The sequence below is a fragment of the Dipteris shenzhenensis genome, chromosome 7 (genome assembly GCF_047967505.1).
Source record: "Dipteris shenzhenensis isolate YYH24624 ecotype China chromosome 7, Dip_SZ_1.0, whole genome shotgun sequence".
Taxonomy (NCBI): domain Eukaryota; kingdom Viridiplantae; phylum Streptophyta; class Polypodiopsida; order Gleicheniales; family Dipteridaceae; genus Dipteris; species Dipteris shenzhenensis.
In genome coordinates, this window is record NC_141602.1 from 24,329,324 (window position 1) to 24,355,531 (window position 26,208).

General features: G+C 42.7%; 1 protein-coding gene across 1 annotated transcript; it reads left to right on the plus strand.

The window, feature by feature from the left end:
- Positions 1-17,382: 17,382 nt before the first annotated feature.
- Positions 17,383-22,127, plus strand: LOC147900127 (uncharacterized). The gene is made up of 4 exons (XM_087376587.1): positions 17,383-18,378; positions 19,801-19,859; positions 20,888-20,925; positions 21,037-22,127. The coding sequence occupies exons 1-4, from the start codon at positions 17,647-17,649 to the stop codon at positions 22,125-22,127; spliced, it is 1,920 nt and encodes a 639-aa protein (XP_087232713.1). The 5' UTR covers positions 17,383-17,646.
- Positions 22,128-26,208: the final 4,081 nt, after the last annotated feature.

Genomic DNA, 26,208 nt, shown 5'->3' on the forward strand with positions numbered 1-26,208 from the left:
TTGCAACTCTTGCATTTTGACCTCAGACTCTGACATCACGTGTACGTGGGATGTAGTGCCCCTAAAAATGGAATCCATCATGTCGACCATACCCTCGTCATCATCCGGGAGACTATAGTCTTGCTGAAAGTGAGAAGGTATATGCGTACCCTCGTCACCCTCCTCATCCTATTTTAAGATTTCGTGTAAATATAAGATCTTCTATTTCTTGGTATACAATAAGACTGCAAACTTAAATAGCTTTGACTTACCGATGGTCCATCAACATGTGCAACACCAACGGTGGATACTGGTTCCGGCTCCTCCCCATACATCTGCAAGTGGCGCATGATAATATGACGTTGATGTCGTACTTCTTGCTTGCAATGAGTGCAATGACAGTATAACCTCTCTGTAAGCCACTTCATGCTCCCGGGCCTTGGCACATCATCGGATGATCTTCCACTCGTCCCTTCCATCTACACTTATAAAATCACAACATAAGCATGAAGAAGAGATATTAACAGTTATAAAATAGCATGTATGAGCTTCTTTTCATGTTACAACAAAAAGTGACTGTAAGCGTCGCTATATAGCGACCTTTTTGCTCTGTTCCGTCGCTATATAGCGACGTTTTTAATTAAAACCGTCGCTATATAGCGACGCTGTGGGTTAAAACCCGAAACTCTTGTCGCGCGGTGTTTTCTCTATACTATTCTCTAATCTCTCAAGATGGCAAGCCAATATCTCCTCCCACCTATTTTTGATGACCTCCTACCTATTTCAAGCACCCTCCCACTCTATTTTCCACTCCTCACCCTTCTCCTAGCTCTTGTACTCCCTCTCTACCCTTTTTCCTCTTTGGTTTCTTGAAAGGAAGTTCTTCAAGAGATGAGTTTGTTTCAACAATGTAGGTTGTTTGTTTGTTAGCTTTAGTTTTGTGAGTGCTTCTTCTTGTATTGCTAAACCTATAAACTAGTTTTCATGCTTGTTTTGAAAGGATTGAAATTACAAAAAATGAGATTTCAAGAAAGAAAGAAGACTCACCTCTTTTTCTGTATTTCTCTTCCTTCTCTTTCTCCTTGTCTCCTCAATCTCCTCCTTTCCTTGTCTCAATCTCCTCCTTTCAAGAAGTTGCTTTTATAATCTCCTCCTTCCTCTAACATCTTATTTGAAAAAATGGGTTGTTTTCTCTCTTTTGTAGGGCCAGTCCACTACACCGAGCGGGACATACTATTTCAAGTAAGTGCTTCCTCTTTTTTCCATTTATTATTTTTGTTATTTGCATTGGCCTGCAGCTTGTGCCTTAAGTGCTAGCTGCAGTGATGGGTGTAGGAACCCTCTCTTCCCCTCAAACTCTTTCCTTCTTCCCCCTTCTCTTATTCTCTTTTTTCCCCTTTCTCTTTTTTCCCTCTTCTCTTATTCTCTCTTTCCCCCTTCTCTATTTCCCCCTTCTCTCTTTCCCCCTTCTCTCTTTCCTTTCCCTCTTATTCTCTCTTTCCCCCTTCTCTCATTCTCTATTTCCGCATAAGCTCATGCTCATGCATAAGCATAAGCTCATGCTTATGCTCATGCATGAGGATGAGCTTATGCTCATGCTTATGCTTCTCTCTTTCCCCCTTCTCTATTTTCCCCTTCTCTCATTCTCTATTTCCGCATAAGCTCATGCTCATGCATGAGCATAAGCATGAGCTTATGCTTATGCTTATGCATGAGCATGAGCTTATGCTTGTCTCTTTCCCCCTTCTCTCATTCTCTATTTCCGCATAAGCTCATGCATAAGCATAAGCATAAGCATGAGCTTATGCTTATGCTTAAGCATAAGCATGAGCATAAGCTCATGCTTATGCTCATGCATGAGCATGAGCTTATGCTCATGCTTATGCTTCTCTCTTTCCCCCTTCTCTATTTCCTCTAACTCTTATTCTCTATTTCTGCATAAGCATAAGCATGAGCTTATGCTTATGCTTATGCTTCTCTCTTTCCCCCTTCTCTCATTCTCTATTTCCGCATAAGCTCATGCTCACGCATAAGCATAAGCTCTTGCTTATGCTCATGCATGAGCATGAGCTTATGCTCATGCTTATGCTTCTCTGTTTCCCCCTTCTCTATTTCCCCCTTCTCTCATTCTCTATTTCAGCATAAGCTCATGCATAAGCATAAGCATGAGCTTATGCTCATGCTTATGCTTCTCTATTTCCCCCTTCTCTATTTCCTCTAACTCTTATTCTCTATTTCCGCATAAGCATAAGCTCATGCTTATGCTTATGCATGAGCATGAGCTTATGCTCATGCTTATGCTTCTCTCTTTCCCCCTTCTCTCATTCTCTCTTTCCCCCTTCTCTCTATTTCCCCCTTCTCTTTCCTCTAACTCTTATTCTCTATTTCTGCATAAGCATAAGCATGAGCTCATGCTTATGCTTATGCATAAGCTCATGCTCATGCTCATGCTTATGCTTCTCTCTTTCCCTCTTCTCTCATTCCTCTAACTCTTATTCTCTATTTCCACATAAGCTCATGCATAAGCATAAGCATGATCTTATGCTCATGCTTATGCTTCTCTCTTTCCCCCTTCTCTATTTCCTCTAACTCTTATTCTCTATTTCCACATAAGCATAAGCATGAGCATGAGCTTATGCTCATGCTTATGCTTCTCTCTTTCCCCCTTCTCTATTTCCTCTAACTCTTATTCTCTATTTCCGCATAAGCATAAGCATGAGCTTATGCTTATGCTTATGCTCATGCTTATGCTTCTCTCTTTCCCCCTTCTCTCATTCCTCTAACTTTTATTCTCTATTTCCGCATAAGCTCATGCATAAGCATAAGCATGAGCTTATGCTCATGCTTATGCTTCTCTCTTTCCCCCTTCTCTATTTCCTCTAACTCTTATTCTCTATTCCTGCATAAGCATAAGCATGAGCATGAGCTTAAGCTCATGCTTATGCTTCTCTCTTTCCCCCTTCTCTTATTCTCTTATTCTCTCTAACTCTTATTCTCTCTCTCTTATTCTCTATTTCCCTCTTCTTCCTCTTCTCCTCCCCCTTCTCTTTTCCCCCTTCTCTTTTCCCTGTAAAATCCTCTTCTTTCCCTCTTTCCTTTCCCTCTTCTTTCATTTCCCTCTTCTTTCTCTTTGCCTATGCCTATGCCTATGCCTATGCTTATGTTTGTTTTTTTGTTTTTTGTTTTCGTGTTTGTGTGAGGTTTGTGTCTATGTTAGACGTGGGATCACGTCGCTCATCCGATGAGTATGGACAGCCTCGCAGGAGAAGAGCTCATGATCTTTATGCTCTAGAGGACTTTGATTCCTCTCAGGCGACTACCCCGAGGACTACCCCTGGTCCGACTCCTCTCGGACCTAGCACTACGACTACCCCTGGTCCGCGACTCCTCTTCCACGTAGCACTGCGACTACCCCTCGGGGAACTCCTTTGCTAGCCGTGCATGGCTTTGTCGAGAGTCCCGACAAGTTTGTAGCACAGATGAGCGATGAGGAGGCAGTGAGATTCTTGTCTCTGCTATCTCAGAGGACCTCAGTAATTCCCTCCCCTACACTGACGAGTGGGCATATTGCCCAACCGTCCCCTCATGCCGCTTCGACCGCAGGGTCATCACCTGTGCATGCCTCTCGTAAGGGAAAGAAGAGTAGGAAGGGCGGCTCATGTTGTGCTGACTCGAGAGATGTAGACGAGTCAGCACACTCACGTTCCTACAGGTCTCCACTTGGTCTAGAGACACAGTATCAGTCAGGTCCATTTTCCTCTCCTACTCCCACTACTACTCCTCGCTCGGGAAGCACTCGCCCAGCTTCCACTCCTTCTGACTTTGCTACCATCAGTCCTCCTTACTCATCAGGGGATCTCTCCTATCAAATCACAGCTGTCGGAGAGATAATAGAAGATAGAAAGGGCAAAGAAGTGATGGCCACCATGAGGAGGTTGATGAGTCATCACTTCAAGAGCGGCATTGCTACCGATTGGCGGTATCAAGATGGCCAAAAGAAGCAGGCGGTCATCGATGAGTTAAAACGAAGATACCCTAACCCGCCAAATTGGGAGTTTAATGACGATTATATGCGAGAGCACATGGGTTTGGTCTTGAAGCATCGTAGATCAACCTTGCGTACTTCCATCACAAAGGGGTTGGCTAAACCCATCTGGGCAGACAAAGCTGATTGGAAGTTCTTTAAGAAACAAAATAGGGACCATCCCGAATTGTTCGAGGGTCAGAGGAGGGCTGCAAAGAGACGGCTGGATGTCGTAGGTACTTCGCACTTTGGTGCAGGCGGATGGTTGGCGTTCGAGGCAACCGTGGTAAGTCTACTTCTTCTCATTTAATGTATTGTTCTATTTGTTTTGCTACATATTACATGCACTTTAGCTAACTCTAACTCTTGTAAATTGGATCCACAGCAAGCTGCGATGGGTCGTCTTCCTACAGATGCAGAGATGCGACGTGCATTTTGGATAGGAACAAAGCCGTGGTTTATTGAGCAAGAGGCAATGGGAGCGACGGTCGATTGGGCTGAGGTGGCTGCTCGCACGGTATAAGTTTACTCCTACTTATAATCGAGTTGTAATCTCACTTTTTAAATTGTTTTATTCTTTAAGTTCCAATATAATTTTCAATTTATATGGTTCACTCTTAGGGTCAAAGCTTAAGCATCCCATCATCGGAGACGAGCGATCAACAGGGCCAAGGATCAGACGCACGTGACGAGGATGAGGGAGAAGACGCAATTGGCGAGGACCAAGGAACAGGCCAACAAGATGAGGACGATTCGGATTCGGATGAGTAGTAGTGGTAGCAGTGGTAGTAGCATTTTCTTCGCCTTGTATGTCATTTTGTATATCTACTCATTTGAGCAATTTTGTATCGCCCTTTCGAAAGGGTAATTTTGTTATAAACAATGTTGTATATGTCCGACATGTATATGCTTTTGTTGCTCATCATTCCACAAGAGCGATTTTGTATCACCCTTTTCGCAAGGGAAATTTTATTATTAAAAAACTTTGTTTTGTAATTACAAAAAGAAAAAGGATTAGTGGGGCTAAACAGGGCCATAGCAAGCCCTATTTAGCCCCACTAACCCTTTTTTTTAGTTCTATTAAACGTCGCTATATAGCGACGTTTACCAGTGTCGCTATATAGCGACGATTAACAGTGTCGCTATGTAGCGACATTTGTCATCGTCGCTATATAGCAACGATTTATAGCGACAGTTCTTTTCTGACACTTTTAGTGACTTTTATAGCGACGTTTGCGCCTGTGGAAAAAAAAAAATTTAATGTAAAAAGCATCGGTATTTTCATCGGAAAATGGCCTATGCCTTGTAGTGTGCCCACTATCTTATGCTAGTTAACAAATGTAGACATTAATAGCACCTAGTTTACTGGTTACCATGACATGAGATTGACATATGCTACTAACTGTTGTATGATGGTTACAACTATCATATGCTAGTTGTACTACTCTCAATTCTATCTATTTACCCCTGTCATATGGCAGTTGGCACACAAAATGCTTAGTAGCTTGCTAGCAATTGCATTATTGGTTACCACTATCATATGCCAGATAGCACAAGAGATGCACTATCATATGTTAGTGAGTAGATATAGTGCTAGCTCCCACTCTCACACTCAGGCTAGCATCTACAATGCTATACTTGTTAGCACTTGCAATGCTGGCTAGCACTTGCAATGCTGGCTAGCACCTATAATGCTATGCTCCTTAGCACTTGTAATGCTGGATAGCACCTACAATGCTATGTTGCTTAGCACCTACAATGCTATGTTGGTTAGCAGCTACAATACGATGATGATTACAACCTACAATGCTGATTAGCACATGCAATGCTATACTAGTTAGCACCTACAATCCTGGTTAGCACCTACAATACTGGTTAGTAAATGCGATGCTAATTGGCACCTATAATGCTAGTTAGAACCTACAATGGGGGAGGGGAGGGGAGGGAGAGGGAGAGAGGCAGGAGGAAGGAGGAGGGAGAGAGGGGAGGGAGGGGGAGGGGGAGGGGGATGGGGAGAGATAGCGAAGTAGAGGGGGAGGCGAGAGGGAGCTTAGCACTTAGCATAGCACTCACCGCTCAGCACTTAGTACTTAGCACTACTAGCACTTAGCATAGCACTCACCACTCAACAATGCTAGCACATAACACTTAGCAATGCTAAGCACTTAGCAGTTAGCAATAGTACCACTTAGCACTTTGCAATACTAGCATTTAGCACTTAGAACTTAGCAATTCTAGCATTGGGCTCTAAGCAATGCTACGACTTGCAATTAGCACTTCGCAATACTATCATTTAGCTCTTAGCAATGATAGAACCTAGCACTGAGCAATGTTAGAACTTAGTAATTAGCACTTTGCAATATCCGTAATTACCAATGCTAGCACTTAGCAATGCTGTCATTTAGCACTTAGCATTGCTATCATGAAGGACTTAGCATTGCTATCATGTAGCACTTAGCAATCTTAGTATTTCACCTAGCAAGGTTCACTGAACTTGCAATATAAACACTTAAAGATCTTGTTGCCCTCAGCTAGTATACATTGTAACATTAAAGAGGCTCATGAATGTTTCTTGTAAAGACATGAAATGCTTTAAAACATTTAAGATCATACAAAACTAGGATCTCGTAGGGATAGAAAGAGGCTTGAAAAGGGAACATGATTAAATCTCATCCAACATTGAGATAAGGATAAAAGATATCATGCACCTATCAAGTGTGATTCTTAGATCTTATTACCCTCATAGTACACCACTACTAAAAAGACTAGTATTACCTCTTTCTCCATGAATGCTTCTTGTAAAGAGATGAGACACCACAAAACATTCAAGATCATACAAAACCAAGATAGAAGGAGGGAAATCGAATGAAAGCTTATCCAAGATAAATATTTGTATAGAAGATGGATAGATTCTCATGCACTAGCAAGAATGAATTTTCTTTCTTTCTTCTCTAAATCTCTTATTCCATTGCTCGTTCTAAGCTATCATTGTGCATCATAGATTACAACAAAAATCGATGAATATTACAACATCATGTTGAAATGGAGAGGGAAACTTAGATAAGAGACAAATGACTTCGAGATTTTCAAAGAAAAGGATTCAACTCAAGTAGGAAGAGCCTACTTAAAAATTTTGAGCTTTCTATGAAAAACTCATGAAAAAGGAGGAGAGCAAAGAGGAAACTCTTAGTAGAAAAGGGATTACCAACTTAATGATGTGAAAGGCTATCCAAAGATGAGGGATGATAAAGAAATGAGCTTCAGTTTTGAAAAAAGACATGGGAATATTTGAGATTAGGGTTTGGGATGGAAGTGAGGTAAAAGGGTAAATAGGGAACTCTTACTAGAAAAAGCGATTGGCAAGGTCATGGTGTGAAAGGCCATCCAAAGATGATGAGGGAGGATAAAGAAATGAGCTTGAATCAATTTTCAAAAAAGATGTAACGTTTGAGATTAGGGTTTGGGATGGAAGGAAGGTAAAGGGTGTCAAAAAATGTGTAAATGGAAGGTGGGACAAGATTATCTTATTTCAGGAAAATGGTTTAAATCTAGGTCGAGAGATTTGGTTGGGGAAGTTTAATTACAGCTCAACATTTAAACATGGCATGAGAGAGTTTAAAAGAATTGGAATTAAAGTCTATGTTTTTCCTACAATTTTGAAGAGCAAATAGTGTGAGCTACTCTCCTTTTACCATTGTCCATTGCTTGTGGGTGGGGCCCTTTGTTGTTCTATATGTCTACATTGGCGAATTTAATAGTATGCTAGGGGTTTACCTAGAACCATGGTTACTGATATTTGGGAAGCTAAAAATATTTGATTTGAATACTACTAGGTAAAAATATAGCATGTAGCAATGTTTCTTCGATTGAGTAATGTTTGGGATGTGTGATCATGCAAATTGATAACATAACTTATTTTAGTTTTATGCTAGATTTTCTAATTGGTGTAATTTATCATTTTCTCAAATGTGAATTAATAAACCCCGTGACACACGCACACATACACACACACACACACACTTTTTTTTTCGTGAAACTATGAGCATTATATTATAAAATAACCATTTTACAACAGGGCAGGGCTATAGAAAAGAGCGAAACCCTATCTATCAAAAACAGTAAAAGAAAAGCTCAATGCAAGAGACATCCAAATCCTCCTCATGCAAGGCATCATGTAAGGGCTGTCAATGAGGCCCGAAAGAACTCATAAGGATGCTGAAGAGATGAAGCCAGAAATGCATGATTTCGCTAAAGCCAAAGGGTCCACAACGATCAGTATCTGATCCAATGGAAGAAAAGAGAGTAGTGGGACAAAGGTGCTGGTAATCTGCCAAACATCCAAAAAAACGTTGAGAACTTGTGTGCCAGAAATCTAAGGGATAAAAAATAGGTGATCCTGACCAGAAGGTCCCTGGAATATGAACAAAACCACAATATATAAGTGTTGAATACTCTCAGGAGCATGATGACATCTTGGACAAAGAGGAGAGGCAATCCTTCTTTGAGCCAATTTCACTCCCACTACAAAAATACCAACAATGCATCTCCAAAAAAAGAGTCTCTACTTTAATGGCATTTTCACCTTCCATATTAATTTCAAGTTTGCTTTCCACCAAGATAAAGACTTATTCAGATGCCAAAGAGAATTAGCATGATGAGCAATCCATGGAGGAGGTAAAATCAATCTATAAGCCTGTATGGAAGTTAGTAAATGCAAAGGTTGAGATGATAAGCCTGGAATGCTAATCTTGAAGCCTGTCTCTTACTGCCAATGGTCGAATCGGAACAAAAGGGAGTAAGAGAGCTGCAATAACTTTCCATATGGGTCTATGATGCATCCCAAGATTGTATTGTTGACAAGCCACTGAAAAAGAGAGAATATGCCTTTGAATATCCACCGAACTGAATTCCCAACTTCATGAGATTGTAAGCCCTGATTGGTTGTTGCATAGCAAGAGGAGAGTAAAAAACAACACTCCAATGAAGGCTTTCCAGTCAAAGAGATGAAGCTATAGAAGAAGGATGGGGAGACCATTTGATGTGAGAGCTCGAGCACCTGCTTCCAATCCTGAGGTATAAGTAGAAAATGGACAGCCAAGTATTTTGCCTTGAAACTTGCCAAGTACTACTTCCCATGGATCAGTGATCCAATGCCCATAAGCATTTGTACGCATCTGTCCACACATAACTGCCAACATAATAGACCATGGCTGCTCTTGCTGAAAAAAAGTCATGAGCATAGTGACCTTTCTTGTCAAGACATGAAATTTGATGTTTAGAATATTCAAACCTCCGTGCATCTTTGGAGAGCAACGCAGGTGTTGAGATATCGAGCTCCACTCGCGATATGCTAGGGTGACTGTTGTGCATTTATGTCACCGACTTGTTAGCTGGAGATGCGGTTGGTACACCACCCACGCGAATAATAGCTGGATGACAGCTATCCTTATCTACTCTAGTTTGTGGCTCAGTTAGTATGCCACCTTAGTTAGTTGAGTTTGGTTTGAGACCCACATATAGGGTTCTTCTATTTCTTTGTACTAGAGTTCTTTTGGCTTTTACAACTAAGAAGAGGAAAACTGTTTTCAGCCTCCACCTTTGTGTGTATTCCCCCATTGTGATTGTGAGAAAGCCTCAAGTGAGACTCCTTCCCTCTCTCCCACTATCTTCACATGGTATCAGAGCCTTGTTCGTGGTAAGGAGCTCAAGAAAGCAAGCCAAGTTCGTGGTGTCCTGGTAAGAGGACCAGTGTTGCTTTCCTATTTCGAGTTTGGGAGCAAATCTCTGCAGGTAGCACAGCCAGAAGTGCAAGAGTGCACTGTCTCAGATTGAGACGCCCTTCGTGGTGTGGCGAGAGCGTAGTATATGCTGCCGGATTGGGCAAAGCCCTCAGTGACTTTATTTTTCTGAATTGAGGCCGTTTCGGGGCCCGTTTTGAAGGCGGAAGTTCTTCGCAGGCACTCAAAAAAAGGCCCTGTTTTTGCTGTGCGACCACTGCGCGGGTAGTCGGTGGAGAGTTGCCGCAGAAATTGCATCGTATGCCTGTGTGCAGAGATATTGGGGGTTGCAGATTCATGCCTATTGCCTGCTGATGCAAAATCGTCACTAGGAAGTGACTGTGTGGTGAAATACCACTTTCGTCAGTTTTGCAGATCTGCCCGTGTGAGGCATAAGCTGTGTTCTTTGCAGTGACAGAATATTTTGCAGTGTTCTGTAATGGCATCTGATTCTCTTTCACAGATTGTCACTGAAAAGCTTGACAAGAACAACTTCCAGGCATGGAAGTTTAGAATGACGAATTTCTTGATGGGAAAAGCCTATTGGGAATTCATTACAGGAAATGAAGAAGAACCTGTTCTTCCTAATGTTCCCAGTCAATAGGAAATGCAGGCATTTAAAGAATGGCATGAGAGAGCCAGGAAAGTTATGTACTGGCTGTCTATCAGTATTTCGGACTCCATGATTGTGCATATTCAAGATGCAAATACGCCAAAGGAGGCATGGGATACTTTGGCAAAAATGTACAGCACAAATACGCAAGCCAGGAAAATGCAACTCAAACAGGAGTTGCACAATGTGCAGAGAGAAAATTTGAGCATAAATGACTACCACATGAAAGTGAAGAAAATTGCAGATGCACTTGCTTCCATTGGGTCGCCGGTGGATGATGACGATTTGGTCTCTGTGACCTTGAATGGTCTAGGAAAGGATTATGCACAGTTCCGGACATCCATTGCCGTCTGTGAAAAATTTCCTGATTTTGAGGAGTTGATTGCTCTTCTAATTTCCGAAGAGCAAAGAAATGGGGGTGCATCTTCTTTAGCAGGAACTTCAAAAGAAACTGTCTTCTACTCAAATGCTGGCAGAGGTAGAGGCAGAGGTAGAGGAGGCCGATCTGCAGGCCGTGGTAGAAATCAGAATATGCAGCAAACGCAAGAAAACCAGTCCTATGCAGGAGGACGTGGTAACTCTAGAGGCAGGGGGAGCCAAAGAGGCCGTGGTGGATGGCAGAGAGGCCAAAATGCAAACAGCAATGTTGAATGCTACTATTGTGGCAAAATGGGTCATATGGCTAAGGACTGCTATAAAAAGCAGAATGACATTATGACTGGAAAATTGCAGCAAGGCAATTATGCATCTTCTAGTAGGCAGGGTGATGACAGAAATGAGCATCTATTTATGGTGCAGCATATGACCAATTCTGTGACAAGTGCAGAAGAACGAAATGATGTGTGGTATGTTGACTTAGGTGCGTCAAACCACATGACAGGTCATGCAGAATGGATGCAAGATGCAAGGAAAATGGAAAAACCAGGATTTGTGGAGACTGGTGATGATACTGCACATCCTATTGTGCAGATTGGCAAAATTCCATTGTCTATGCAGGATGGGAAAAAGAAATACTTGTTTGATGTATTTCATGTCCCGAACATCACCAAGAACCTGGTTTCTGTTGGTCAGATGGTTGAGCAGGGCTTGCAGGTCAGATTTAATCCTCATGGATGCTTTGTTGAGGATATGAAAAATAATGGTCGCTTGATAGCAAAAGGAAAGAAGAAGGGCAGGATGTTTACGTTGGATGCAGACATGCCTGAATTGAGTGCAGCAATGTTTGCACATGGGACCGGTGTAGTTGCAGATATTGATATCTGGCACAAACGCATTGGTCATGTTAATATACAGCGACTTAAATCAATGCAAGCCCAAAATATTGTTGCAGGATTGCCTAAATTCAAGGTTGCAGAAATGCACAAGGTTTGTGAAGCCTGTCAATTTGGGAAACATGCAAGAAAACCTTTTCCTAGGCATGTTCAAGAGAGTAAAAAGCCATTGGAATTAATCCACTCTGATGTGTGGACTACAAAAGCTGCATCTATTGGAGGCTGTCACTATTTTGTCACATTTATTAATGACTTCAGCAGAAAACTGTGGATGTATTTTATGAAAAGGAAAAGTGAAGTGTTTGGGCACTTCAAAGCTTTCAAAGCTATGGTTGAAAAAGAAACAGGCCTGCAAATAAAATGCCTAAGGTTAGATGGAGGGGGAGAGTACCTCTCAAATAAGTTTGCAAGGTTCTTGCAGGAGCATGGTATAAAGCAACAATATTCATGCAGTCATACCCCACAGCAAAATGGAATTGCAGAAAGAAAAAACAGGCATATTGGAGAGGTATCTCGGGCTATGCTAAATGAAAAAGATCTACCAGATTATTATTGGGCTGAAGCAGTTGCTACAGCAGTCTATATAATGAACAGGACTCCCACTGCAGCAATACATGGCATGACGCCAGAGGAGATGTATACTGGTAGGAAACCAGATATTTCTCATTTGAAGATTTTTGGTTGCATTGCCTATGTCCATGTGCCAGATGAGTTGAGGTCCAAGTTGGATCCAAAAGCTGAGAAGTGCATTTTTATTGGTTATTCTCTGCAGCAGAAAGGGTATAGATGCTATAACCCTTCTACACGTAAGTTCACAGTGAGCAGAGATGTTATTTTTGATGAGATGAGCAGCTGGTATAAACCAGTAAATGTGATGATTGATGTAGATGCACAAAATGGTAATGCTGCACAGAATGCACAGCAGCAATCACAAAATATCAGTGGACTTGGAGTGTCCTCTACCAGTGGTTCACATGCTTCGCCATGGACAGGCAGATTGAGATCAGGAGAATCCCCTCAAAGCAATGCAGAGAGTGGTACGCAGGTATCACGAAAAGGAAAAGAGAAGGTAGATCAGCCCATGTTCCAGTGGCTCAGAACAGAGCATTGATGATGAGTTGGGTATTCCTTCTGTTGTTACACCTCGAGTAAGGAAGACCAGGGATGTTTTGAGAGCACCTGGAAGTGAGCCTATTTTGCGCAGGTCTACCAGGGTCAGGTATCCTGTGGATAGGCTGAAATATGATGGATTTACAGCCATTCACTATGCCTATATGGTCAAAGTGATACAGGAACCAGAACCCACTTCTTTTGAGCAAGCCATGGGAAATGAAAAATGGGAGAAAGCCATGGATGAAGAAATGGATGCCTTGGATGCTAATGCTACATGGGAATTGGTGCCGTTACCTAAAGGCAAGAATGCAATTGGCTGTAAGTGGGTGTATAAGATCAAGCACAATGCAGATGGTTCTATGAATAGATACAAGGCAAGATTAGTTGTCAAGGGGTATGCACAGACATATGGCATTGATTATGAAGAAACTTTCAGCCCGGTTGCAAGGATGGCAACCGTAAGAGCAGCCATTGCTATGGCTGCATCAAAGGGATGGTCTTTACATCAGATGGATGTAAAGAATGCCTTCTTGCATGGTGATTTGCAAGAAGAGGTCTTTATGGAGCAGCCAGCAGGTTATGTTCATGCTATTCATCCTGAGTTTGTTTGCAGGTTGAAGAAAGCCTTGTATGGCTTGAAGCAAGCACCTAGAGCATGGTCTGACAAGATAGGACAGTATCTTGTCACTATTGGCTTTCAGATTTCCAAGGCAGATTTCTCACTCTATGTGAGAAAAACAGAGAAAGGGATTATGATGCTGGTCATTTATGTTGATGATTTGATCATCACAGGTGATAGTGATGAAGATATCCTTCATGTGAAAATGCTACTGAGGCAGAAGTTTGAGATGAAGGATTTGGGAGAGCTGCGTTATTTCTTGGGCATTGAGGTGATTAGATCACCAAGTGGGATACAGCTCTTGCAGAGGCAGTATGGATTGGACATGCTGTCCAAATATGGGATGACAGGATGTAAGCCTATTTCAGTTCCTTTGGAGCAGAATGTGAAGCTGAGCGCAGATGCAGGTGAGCTTCTGGAGGACCCTACTATGTACAAACGCATAGTAGGAAGTTTGATTTACATGACTATTACCAGGCCAGATTTGAGCTATGCTGTTGGGTTGGTAAGTCAATTTATGCAGGCTCCAAGGAAACCGCATTTGGATGCGGCTAGACACATACTCAGGTATGTGAAGTCCACATTGCAGTATGGACTTTTTTATGAGGCTGGGATTCAGATACAGTTGCATGGATACACTTATGCTGATTGGGCTGGTAGTATTTTTGATAGACGATCTACCAGTGGATATGTGTTCTCTTTTGGGAGTGCTGCAGTCACTTGGAGCAGCAAGAAACAGCCTACAGTTGCCTTGTCGAGCACAGAGGCTGAGTACAGGGGTGCAGCAATGGCTGCATGTGAGGTAGCTTGGTTGCATAAGCTACTCTATGATATGCATCAGTCTACAGATGGGCCAGTTGTCATTTATTGTGACAACATGAGCAGCATACACTTGGCAAAGAACCCAGTCTTTCATGCCAGAACAAAGCACATTGAGGTGCATTATCACTATGTGCGGGAGAAGGTTTTACTAGGTCTTATTGATCTAGTTTATGTCAGCACAGAGGATCAGGTAGCTGACATATTCACGAAAGCATTGGGCGCAGAGAAGCTGCGCAAGTTCAGAGACCTGCTTGGTGTGCAGGAATTGGGATTGAGCTCGAGGGGGAGTGTTGAGATATCGAGCTCCACTCGCGATATGCCAGGGTGACTGTTGTGCATTTATGTCACCGACTTGTTAGCTGGAGATGCGGTTGGTACACCGCCCACGAATAATAGCTGGATGACAGCTATCCTTATCTACTCTAGTTTGTGGCTCAGTTAGTATGCCACCTTAGTTAGTTGAGTTTGGTTTGAGACCCACATATAGGGTTCTTCTATTTCTTTGTACTAGAGTTCTTTTGGCTTTTACAACTAAGAAGAGGAAAATTGTTTTCAGCCTCCACCTTTGTGTGTATTCCCCCATTGTGATTGTGAGAAAGCCTCAAGTGAGACTCCTTCCCTCGCTCCCACTATCTTCACAGCAGGTCCATTTTGAGCAACCTCAAATCTTTTTTATGGAGCTTAGTTTTCCAAAAAATCTCCATGGCCTGAGACATAAAAGAAGAGGGATCTCGAGATGACCAATGGAGTAAAGGCAAGTAAAATTGGACATAAGCCAAAACAATGGACTAGACAATTCGAAGTCGGACATGCAAAGGCCAAGTGGAGATCTTCCAATATTCTAATTTGTCCTGAATTTTGTTGAATACCCAAGACATCTGCTACTTATTGTGCTGATTTTCCAACCAATTGGATAACCCAAATGCCTTACTATGTGCACACACACACACACACACACACACATAATGACACACACTGACACACAATGAGTAGACACACCAAGGCAATCACTATCTTAAAGTGCTCACATATATTGAATCACTAGATCAATGTTTTTAGACCCGCCTTGAAACTTAGAGCACATAAGTGGGATCTCCTAACCATCCTCATTGATAGTCTAAAATGGGTGATCATTCTTTAAACTTGGTGGACAAAGTTAGCCATAACTACTTATTTTGTTGCGTATAACTTTACTAAATGTTGTAAAAAACATGATAAGTGGTTAAATCATGTCTTGCTATTTAATTCGATATGCTACATGACCCAATTTGGATTTGCCAATCAAAACATATAGGTTATCAAAGTTTGGCTATTTTTTGCTATCAAAATAGATTTTTCAAAACAAAATCGAACTTTATGGTTACCTAACTTTTTGTCCCAAACCCGAATGAGTGCCTAATTTTCTACATTCACCTTTAAAAAAACACTTCACTAAATGGGCTAACGTATAACCTCCCCAACTACAAAAGCATTGCAACATTTGCATGTACACCATCATTATGTCTCTTGCTCACATGGACTTACTTTTAAATCAAGACATACAATCCAATATGAAATTATGTCTATTGCACCTACCAAGGTAGGTACAGAATATTGCATTTAAGATTACTCTAGCCTAGGATTGGTGCTTGCATCATCGAGGATGCAACAAGTTAATTAATTATATGTTAGCTTTCAGAAACCTCCACCACCCTTGCTTACATTCAGCCAAGGTTTTTATTTTGAAGGAGAGGAATAACATTGGATAATAAATATATTGTGAGGCATAGGTGATTGCACAATTCACTATACATGTACATATACATGTACTAGTTGGCCATAAAGCAAGGAGTTCCATGTAGCTTTGAGTATGAGTAAAACATATCCTTCTCTTGAGAATTATCTTTTCCTTCAAATGTACACTTAATGTCTACAAGCTAACTAGCATCAAGTCCTCTCCTTGAGGTGTGAGTATAAATTTTCATAAATCTTCCTAAAGCTAGTGACATTTCCAGACAAAAGAAGGTGGACTTTCCTTTAATCCACCCTCTTAATATTGTTAAGGTCATTGTAAAATGAAGGGAATTAAGCATTTCATTTGTAACCTTTATAAATTTTTCATTCCTTGCTTCATTGCCATTGCCTTGGAGAAGGGGTCACTTATTGTTCTTAATTGTTATTGCATTTGTTGTTGGGAAAGGTAATACATAAAAGTGGTCTCAATGAGGGAATTTACTCGCTATATGTACTTTATAGAAAAGGAGCAAATTGTATCAGCATCATTGGATTCCGAGGATATTGTGGTAACTCATGCATTTCAGAAATATAAGTCGAGAAAGTATTGTGGTAACTCATGCATTTCATAAATATAAGTCGAAAAAGAACCATGGACGAAATGGGGAACAAAAACACCACATGGTAGAAGAGAGACATTGTGAAAAAGATATTAAGATGTTATATTCTAGCCCCTCGTGTGATGAATGATTGGGGATGCATGTCGCCAACAACTATGGATGGTGGCTATCTTTGAGTCACTCTTGGTCTGTTTTGTTCTAGTCCGTGTGAAATAATAAAAATAGGTGAGGGTAAATATAAAAAAGTAGGGAACAAAAATCGAGGAAACCTTGTGAGAGAAGAAGGCCGGGGGAGGGGGGGGGAGGGTAGGTTTTAATTTTTGTGTGTTGTTTCCTTTTGGGTAGTGGGGGTGGCGGCAACCCACATGACCTAAATGATGGGATGGGATGGCAGGTGAGGGGTGCAGGGGCGCGTGGCTACGTGGCGGAAACGTGGCAGTAAATCAGAGGGCCGAGGTTGTGCCATGTGGGCTTATGATCGGCGACAAAGCGCCCACGTGTCTGCCAGCGAGGCGGACGAGCGTGCTAACATTTGCGGAACATAGCTCGGGACGCGTCAAAAGGGTGGGACCCAGGCGTAAGGCTCAGGTGTAAAGAACACAAGGTTTTAGATACGGGAAGGCGACACATAAAAAAATACGGCGTCTAATTTTTTATAAATTAAAAAAAAGGGCGAACTTTATTTTGTGTGGGGGCACTTTTTTTTTTTTTTTTTTGTTGGGGATGTTCATGTGAAATTTTTTGCTACTTAGGTTCAGTTTTCTTTTTGCGTCTTCGTCGTCTTCGTCGTCGTCGTCTTCTTCTTCTTCTGCTTTTCATGGTTTCTTCTTCTTCTTCATCTTCATCTTCATCTTCCTCCTCCTCAGTTGCTTGCACCATAGCTATGGCGCTCAACCTCAAACTCACACCTCATGGCTTCTCCTCTCTTCTTCCTCCCCCCTCCTCCTCCCTCTTTCCTCCTCCCCCAGCTATCGTCTCACCTTCCTCCTCCCACTCCTAGTTGCTCCTCCTCCATAGATCTCCTCCTCCTCCACCTTCTCTACCTCCTCCTCCTCCTCCTCCTCGTTCAGTCATCCTTCCCCTCCCCCTCCCGCCATGCGTATCAGAAAACGCCCCCCTCCTCCCCCGCCCCCCTCCCTCCACCCTCCCCCTACTCCACTTCCCCAGCCCCACGTCCCTACTTCACACCTCCCTCCTTTCCACCTCACTCGCCCAAGATCCCATGCCCTCTCAGGTTCTCCCTCCGAAGGTAGCGACAGCCGTCCTGCTTCTTGTTCAGCTGGTAGGAAGCAGCTCCTCGACCTGCAGGTGGAGTCGAAACTGGAAGAACCTGTGGTGGCCGCCGCGACTGGGAGCCCAGCTGCTGCTGTGCAGGGAAGGATTGAGACGTCGGGCACGCGGGAAAGGGCAAAGAATGGGAGGAATGTTTCGGGTATGCCACTCCAAACTGAATGCGTACGGTACAGTGGCTGCAACAGCTGGAGCATCACTGCAGTTGCGGATGCATCGGCGGATTTGGGCGATTCTCGGAGTGAAGAAGCGGGGCCAAATGGGGTAGCATGCGATTCGAATTTGGGGAGGAGGGTGTTGATGAGCGAGCGCAAACTGCTACCCCTACAGAGGATTCTGGGGACTGAGCTGCAAGCACGCAGGGTTTGCAAATCAACAGCAGCTGCAGTGCAAGAGCGTGAAGGCGAGACGATGCAAAGAGCAAAGCACGAGGAAGTGGAGGACAGCGCTCGGGCGTCTGAGGAGACGCGCAGCAAGGCATTTAAGGCAGTGGGAAGATCGTTGGAGGGCATCGCTACTCATGGACGCAGTTTTCAGGTAGGATCACGCGCTACCAAATCAACGAAAACATCTTTGTTTCTACTTTCAAAGCTAGGGTTAGGTCGAAACTCAGTCTTCACGGATAACGAATATCTGATAACAGCAACTTTCCGCTCGCAAACCTGTTTGCGCTTCATTCATATACGCATGGCGTGCTCTCGAATGCTAGCTTCAGTGTTTCTTCACCTCCTCCGCTCGTCTGCTCACTTTGCCATCTTAATTATTGCGGTGTTGTATCTCGCCCTCCGGCAAAGCTTTGCGTCTGGTTGTCTCATAAGGGCGCTATAGTGTATTCCTAGGCCTCAACATAGACCTTCTGGGCTCTTAGTTTTGATCATATCGATCGCGTTCAGCTGGAGCTCGGCAGATCCATCTTTTGCCCTTCGATTGTCTCCTTTGGACGTTTTTGCAGACATGCAATCACTCGACGCTTTATTCGATTGTTTCCTTCTAGCAGTGCCAGCGCACAGGCTCGCATCCACACACCCGAGGACCCAACACTATGAGCTTCTCGATTAACATGGATTTGCCGCTGGCCCCATACTTCTTCAGCTACACGGTCGCCATACAAACCGCTGCAGACGTCCACAATTTTGCAGCGCTGATTAAGAGCTGTAGATTCGGCATCCGATCAAGTTATCAGCTTTAATTGAGTACGGTCACACAGACAATAGGAACGAGGCCATCAGCAGACTACCAATTGTCATGTCAACAGTGAACTTTCCCCTTCACAACCTTATTAGCCGAGTATTTTGAAGGATTCGTTCCTCTTTGCTTCTCTTTTCTTCCATTTTCTGCTCAGATAGGGCCATTGATCAGTGCTTGGATGCATCAAAAGCGCGTTGGGTTCAAGAGTTCACTTATCCCAGCTATTGCATGAGGCAAGAGCCATGATATCTTCGAAGGACTGGTAAAAATGATTTGCGCGCACCCCTCCAATAATATGCAGGAGTTCTGAGAGAGAGAGAGAGAGAGAGGGAGCCGCATGATAGCGTTTATGCGATATAACTTATCATATATCTTTGTATGAAGCTGATCACAAAATGTTCCGGCCATGCTGCCACAAGGTTGTTCGAAAATAATCTGAGACAAGCTGCCTGCTATAGCGCATGGAAAGAAACAGCCTTGTTTGGATAGTACTGTTACTTATATGAGGATGCTCATGCTATATCTCTCGGTCTTGTTGATGACAATGTCCCTTAACTGAGGTCGTTAATAGTGGCCTTGCCTGCGTCAAAGAGAACACAAGAAGGAATGCGAGCGAGAGTCATATCTCTAAATCCGAACAACTGCGGTAGAGCGTATATAACATGACATAACGGTGCAATACGGAGGGTTTCACATGGATTCGTCTCACTTACTGTTGCATGCTTTTACATTCTAGCTATCCTCTCTGACAATACGTCTTGGGCTTTGCAGAGACACACTCTACATCTACAGGAAGCTGAACGGATGGAAAAGGAGGGCATCTGTAGCAGGTAACATATAAGAAACACTTGATATTAGGGCTTTTCGACGCATTTGGGTGCCCCTAATAACCCATCAGTGTCTTTAGGACTGGAAATATGCATCAAGTTAAGTTCTATAACTATTTGCCTAGTACGGTTGCATCTTTACCAGTACCTGGCAAGAAGGAATGAAATATATAGTTGAAACCAAACTTCATTTCGTGTGGGAGTTTAGATTCGAAGAGCATCGCATAGCTCAGCACCTAAAGCTCTTGCCGTGAACTGCCTTAGCTGCTTAGGAGTCCTTATAAACGCAACTCCAAATCGAGACAGTCCTCACCACTGCAGGATTCTAGAAAGCAGGAGTTTTCATCAAATCTTAGCAGCAGATTGAAATCTTTTTCCAGACAATCTGCTGTTGTTTCCTGTTTGAATTCGCGTGTTCCTTTAGATGTCCATTTGGCAGATCTATCCATGCTTTATTTATGTACCAGGAAAGATATAAGCACACCACTTGCCGTCTCAGGTCTGCGTCTTGTACCCTATAGTTATCACGTGGATGACTCGAATGGATGCTAATGTTATCCGTACGGATATTTTACCTAGACGTTTCGGATTCAATATGTGTCTCTCATTGTTCGATGCTGGTCTTCAGGCCTTTGCGCAAGTTTGGTTCGAAGAGAAGAGTCTGAGTCTGATTCTTCAAGTCTTGAGCTAGGGCTCCTTTTCTCGATTCTGTTTGGTTGTTAGGCTTTTTTGGTGCATGTTATGTCCTCAGTCATCCGCATGTATAATTGCTCTTTTGTCAACTTGCGTGATCGTCTGAGGTTCTCCGCTTCCATATTTGCTCGTGTCTTTCCAGGCTCTTAGGTTTTATCTTCCGGTTTTATGTTGGTGTCAGAAAAATCACCTTTTTGATAGTGGGTTTCTGATCAGCCCTCTTTTTTAGATCTCGCAGCACAATATGTCCAGTATGATCTTCCAGCTACATGCTGTTGAAATCGCCACGAAATTTCTCTCAACATTACTAACTAGCAATTAATCTTGGGCTGTAACAGGCGTAAAGCGGTGTTATCCTCGACCTCAAATCTCAAAGGTATGCATCGATCTGTCAGAGAGACCCGGGACTTGTCTGAAGCTTTTCGATGAACTTAAATGGTTTTTTTGCAGCGATTTACTATCATAACTTTTTCGTACTCCGACTCAGGGCCCAGAAGAGCGCGATCTGTCCCAGGAGAGGCGACCCGCATTGGAAGTTGCGGACCGAAGGAGTCGCCATCTTGGGGTCTAAGGGTTGTGGTGTCTGATCAGGCAGGAGGTCGAGCGCTTACCGTGTCTAAGACGGACGACAAGCTAGTCGAGCCGGGTAGCGAAGCGATCCGTTCAGCGCCGGCGGACGGCGATCATCTTCCACGACCCGTTGAAGTGGGTGGTGCGTCAAGCGGAGATGTGAGTGATCCGGGGCGTCCGAGGAACGGGAAGGTCGAGGTGATGGAGAAAGGGCGGAGCGACGAGGTTGTGGGGAGCGATGACTGCAGCAAGCGATATTCGTCGTCAGGCACGGGAGGTAACGGGTCGTGGTCAGAGGAGGAGGACGGGAGGGAAGCGAAGAGGGCGAGGAAGCTGACAGAGGTGGCGATGGAAGGAAGGAATATGGGGGATAGAGATGGATCGGTAGGAGGGAAGAGGCAGGAGGAGGAGGAGGAGCGGCGGCGGCGGCGGGAGGAGGAGGAGGAGGTGGTGAAGATGAAGAAGCAGCAGCAGCAATGCAATAGAAAGGATGGGAGGGGGTGGCAATGCGGGAGGAGGGTGAAGGAGGGGTGGACGTATTGCGAGTATCATTTGGTGAAGATCAAGGCGAACCATGCGAGGAGTGCACAGAAGCTCGCCAAGTGCAGGAAGAGAGAAGGAGCTGAGGAGGCGCCGGCGGTGGCGGAGGGCGCCTCCGCATTGGCCACATGCTGGCATCTCCGCCGCCGCCGCTTGAAAAAACGGAAGCGCTGCTTCAAGTCCCTCCACGAGATCGCCGAGCGCCCGGCTCCCAGCGGCGGCGCCGCCGGCGGCGCTGCTGTCGACGGCGGCGGCGGCGCCAAATCCAGCCGACCGCGCTTGGATTATCTTCCCGCTCGCCAGCATGGCGGCGTCCACGTGGGCATCGTCGCCGCTGGATCCGCCCCGCCAGCGCGGCAACCCGACTCGGCTGCCACGTCGGCCATCCATCAAAATCATCATCATGTTGTATTGCCAGTGTGTGTGCTTAATACCGATCCGCGCGACTGGAGGTCCGATCTATTCTGACTTTTTGTATTACACACCTTTTGTATCTTTTATACAGTGCTTTTCTGCTTTTAACAGTCCACGTGTACCTCCCCTTGTCCCCACCCCTCCCCCCCTCCCCTTCATTTCTTGCCTCTACTCACCTTAGTCTTATCCTAACGCTTTGTATGTGACTCCCTCACCCAACACACACACAATCTTTCCAGATGTTACACCACCCCCCAATGGTGGGCCTCCTTGCCTCTCTACTAGGGCAGCCGCCCTCATCCAAGCCCTATCGCATGTTGTATAGGCGCAGCGCATGTGCCCCTTGATAGCGTGGGTGAGAGTGCATCCGTTTCAAAAAAAAGGAAAAAACACACACACAGAGTCTTTGACCTCCATGCTCACCCCCTCCTCATCGTTACCCTTACCTTTCCGATCCTAGCTACTTGGAGTTCCCCTCTTTTCATTGCCACACCTTTTCATATCTTTTCGTGCACACACCTTTTTTTTTTAATGCCCTCACACCTTTCCATGGAATTTTCTTCTTGACCTCTTCATATTAATTATACTTGAATAGTTAGGAGGAGTTGTGGCCACCTCTCTCTCTCTCTTTCTCTCTCTCTCTCTCTCTCTCTCTCTCTCTCGCCTCTATGGGCACCTACCTATTGTCTAATAATGCGTGCATGCACACAAGTTGTAGTCTAAACACAAAGGGTGAGCCCTCATTAGTAGTCATCATTGAATTAAATAGCATGAGAATTGAATTGAATAGCATGAGAATTCTAGCATAAATAACAAGTTATCAAATTTCTTGAAATTTTTACTTATTGCTTTAGATATGATGCTAGCTACAAACCCTAAACCATGGATTCTTCTTTTTCGTAGTTATATTTCATGTATATGTACTAAACGTTTAAACATTAAGATGTATTCTCTTTAAGTTGGTAAGAAGAGCCTCACTCTTTTTAACCTAATTTGTCATTCCAAAATATGTGATATACTTGTGACACTATGTACAAGTTTCAATTTGCATTGACCCACATTTTAAAATGGTGCACATTTGAAAAGATAAGTTGAGGGTAGAAGTTTATGGAACACGTCAAAGTCCACGGTCAATTGGAATTTATTTCCAGTCGTCCAATCGTTGGCACTTCCTTCGAGGAAGACTCAATCCATGGACACTCACGTCAAAATCGAAAGCGAATTCATGACTTGCTTCGTTGGCTACTGGAAATACATTCTCAAGTCACTATCACCTTTGAAGATGATGGAAGTACATGCGCTTGTCACTTTTAAGGCCTCTCGCGGGGCCCTTGACGCATGGAAAAAGCCTCCCTTGGGCTTTTCCCTTATACTTCTCTGCCTCTTATGATAGAGGTTAATCCTCATAAGGAGAATAGTAAGCTCCGTACTTTCTATTTCTAGGCTATGTTTTGCAAGGTATATTCCATGACAAACACATACACTTGTGTTGTCGAAGCCATATATTAAATGGTTGCTAGACAAGAGCTCCCTGGATTTCAAACTGCACACTTTTTAATTGTTTCAAGGCTCATAGTAGTTTCACGAAACTTTGTTACTTACTACTTTAGTTCAACTTTAGTTGTGATCATAGCCTCCACATTGAGGATGGGCACACATAAACCTCATGGTGATTTTGGGATTGAACTTAAGTTTAGGTAAAATTAGAAGAACCTTATGGTTATGGTTACAAGCCTTTGCTAACAGTTATTAGACTACATGTAGTTTCTAATCTTAAACAAGCTAGTCTTATTGATCTTGGTCAAATAGCCTTGAGTCAGGTCCTATATCATCTTCAAAGTGGATTCTAGGTTGACCTTGAGTTTCCAAACATAATCTTAGGTAGGTATTTTGCCTCATACCTTAACACCCAAGATGGCTTCCTAATCATCACTTTAGGCTTCCATACTACCCCCTCCTCTCCATGCATGCAACTAGATTGAAGCATTACTGAGGGGTTATGTTTCATGACGAAACCTGTATTTCATTACACCCAACATGGCTTCCTAATCCTCCATTTGGGCTTCCATTCTACCACCTTGCTCCATGCATGCACCTAGGTTGAAGCATGACTGGGGACATCTATTTCATGACGAGTTTTTCCCACATTCAATAATTTTCTTAAACAAGGCCATCAAGCCTAATTATGCACAAGGCTTTTAATAATATTCTAGAAGACAAGATATTAATCACCAAGACGTACATAAAAAAGTTATCAAACGTGCATCATACTTTGTACAAACGTACATTAAGAAAGGAAGAAGCCATGAAAAAATTATATATATATTTGGTAAATAAATTGACATACTTTAATGACTTTAACATTAAAAAAGAGGCCCAAAAATAGGCAATTTTTGCATAACTAACAATTGAAAGAGAAATAAGGGCAAAGTGGTCTCAAAATATCATGTTAAAAAGTACATATTTTTATAAAACATATTGAAAGGATCACTCTCTATTTATTGGGTATAATTACAATATAAAGCTCTCTTTTAGGATTTTCTTTGTAACCTCTATGTTTATGCCAAATGCATGGAACCATGAAGTATAGGTACATTCAAGTGGTAGTAGAGAAACATCCTAGAGCTTAGGTATCTTAAAGGCATATAGAGGGAAAATATAACAGAAATCCCATTGCTTTGTTGATGTAATGTCTTCTACTCTGTGATGTACATACTACGGAAACTCAAAATCCCATTGTGGTTTGAGTAAAACGTGGTTTCTTTAGATGCCCCATATGTTGTGCAAACTCTGAGTTTCATCAATGGTGTCACAATCATATGTTTTTCCCCTTTCTACTTCCTCCATTTTCTCCTCATGAAACAATTTGTACACTAGACAAATGTTGAGGGTGTGCTCACTATATGTCAATTGCACCCTTGTAGAGAGTTTAACTATAAGCCATATTATTTTGATGAAGGGTAGTGACTTGAGAGGAAGCACCATCTAGCCACAACTAATGCTATTCTCTATACATGAGGATCACCTTTCGTTGGCCAATCCCAGTGCAACAGAAAAGGATACTAAACAGAGAAAGTGTCAGTGTTTCTTGTCATCTAAATTGTAGAAATGGTATGCACACAATAATGCCACACTAAAACCAAAAAAAGGTAATGTTGTAAAGTTGTATTGTTGATTTAGGTGGGTCACTCATCATGTGTAAATATAGCACATGGGTTCAACAGAAGGGGTTTCTAAATAGCGAAAATCTACAAATTATTTTATAGAAATAACTTAACTGAGTAGTTTTTTAATTGTAGCATTAAAAAGATTCATAAGTTTGCATAGAAAAAGGGGTCGCTTGAAAGCCTTATGCTTTATAGATAAGGGATTTTAATAATACCCCTTGAACACATGCAATATACCCACTTGAGAAAGTGGCGACTTCTACTTAATAATGCTCTGGGAAATTTCAAAATTTGGTTCAAGTGCAACACTATGGAAGTCACCTCCGCATGTTTCTTTAGTGTTTGAAAGTAAAAATGATAACACATTGCATAGGTTTTAAGTCATGACTTAAATCCACTATAGTACTGTTGAATCCAATATATAAAGGTGTAATAGTTTTAAAGATATGACATTAATTTGGGGCATACACCTTGTATAAGGATACATCATTTTTTTGGGAACAAGGCATAAACATTATATGATAATATGTTGTTGAATCTCATTTAGAGTCACATTCTAATTTGATGAATTGAATCTACTTGTATGATATTTAATTTGTGTGCAGCTACTGTCCAAATTGTGGTACATTTTAATTTTATCCACATCATAGCTTCTTTTAAAGAACTTGAATCCTTAATTTCCAATCATGAATAATGGTACTCACTTCCATCTATTTCAAATGTTCTTAGTTTGGAACGCATTCACATCGCTTTTGCAAGCAATTCTCATAAAGATGTTTTGTTGTATATTTTATTTTGAGGATTTTCAAAGGCTTCGATTCGTACCACAAAGTTGTGAACGTGTTAGGGTCATTGTTTGCTTGGGTGTAGCCATTTTTGGTGAGGTTCAAGGACTTTTCTATATATAGGTATCTTGCATGACCCATAACTTATGCATTGCTCAACGGAACTCGACAAACTTTGTGTTG

Bases quoted from the DNA above. Each gene is read 5' to 3' on its own strand.
- LOC147900127 (XM_087376587.1), top strand. From the start codon at position 17,647: ATGCGTATCAGAAAACGCCCCCCTCCTCCCCCGCCCCCCTCCCTCCAC. The intron at 19,860-20,887 runs GTAACATATAAG...GGGCTGTAACAG, and splicing joins AAGGAGGGCATCTGTAGCAG to GCGTAAAGCGGTGTTATCCT. The intron at 20,926-21,036 runs GTATGCATCGAT...ACTCCGACTCAG, and splicing joins CTCGACCTCAAATCTCAAAG to GGCCCAGAAGAGCGCGATCT.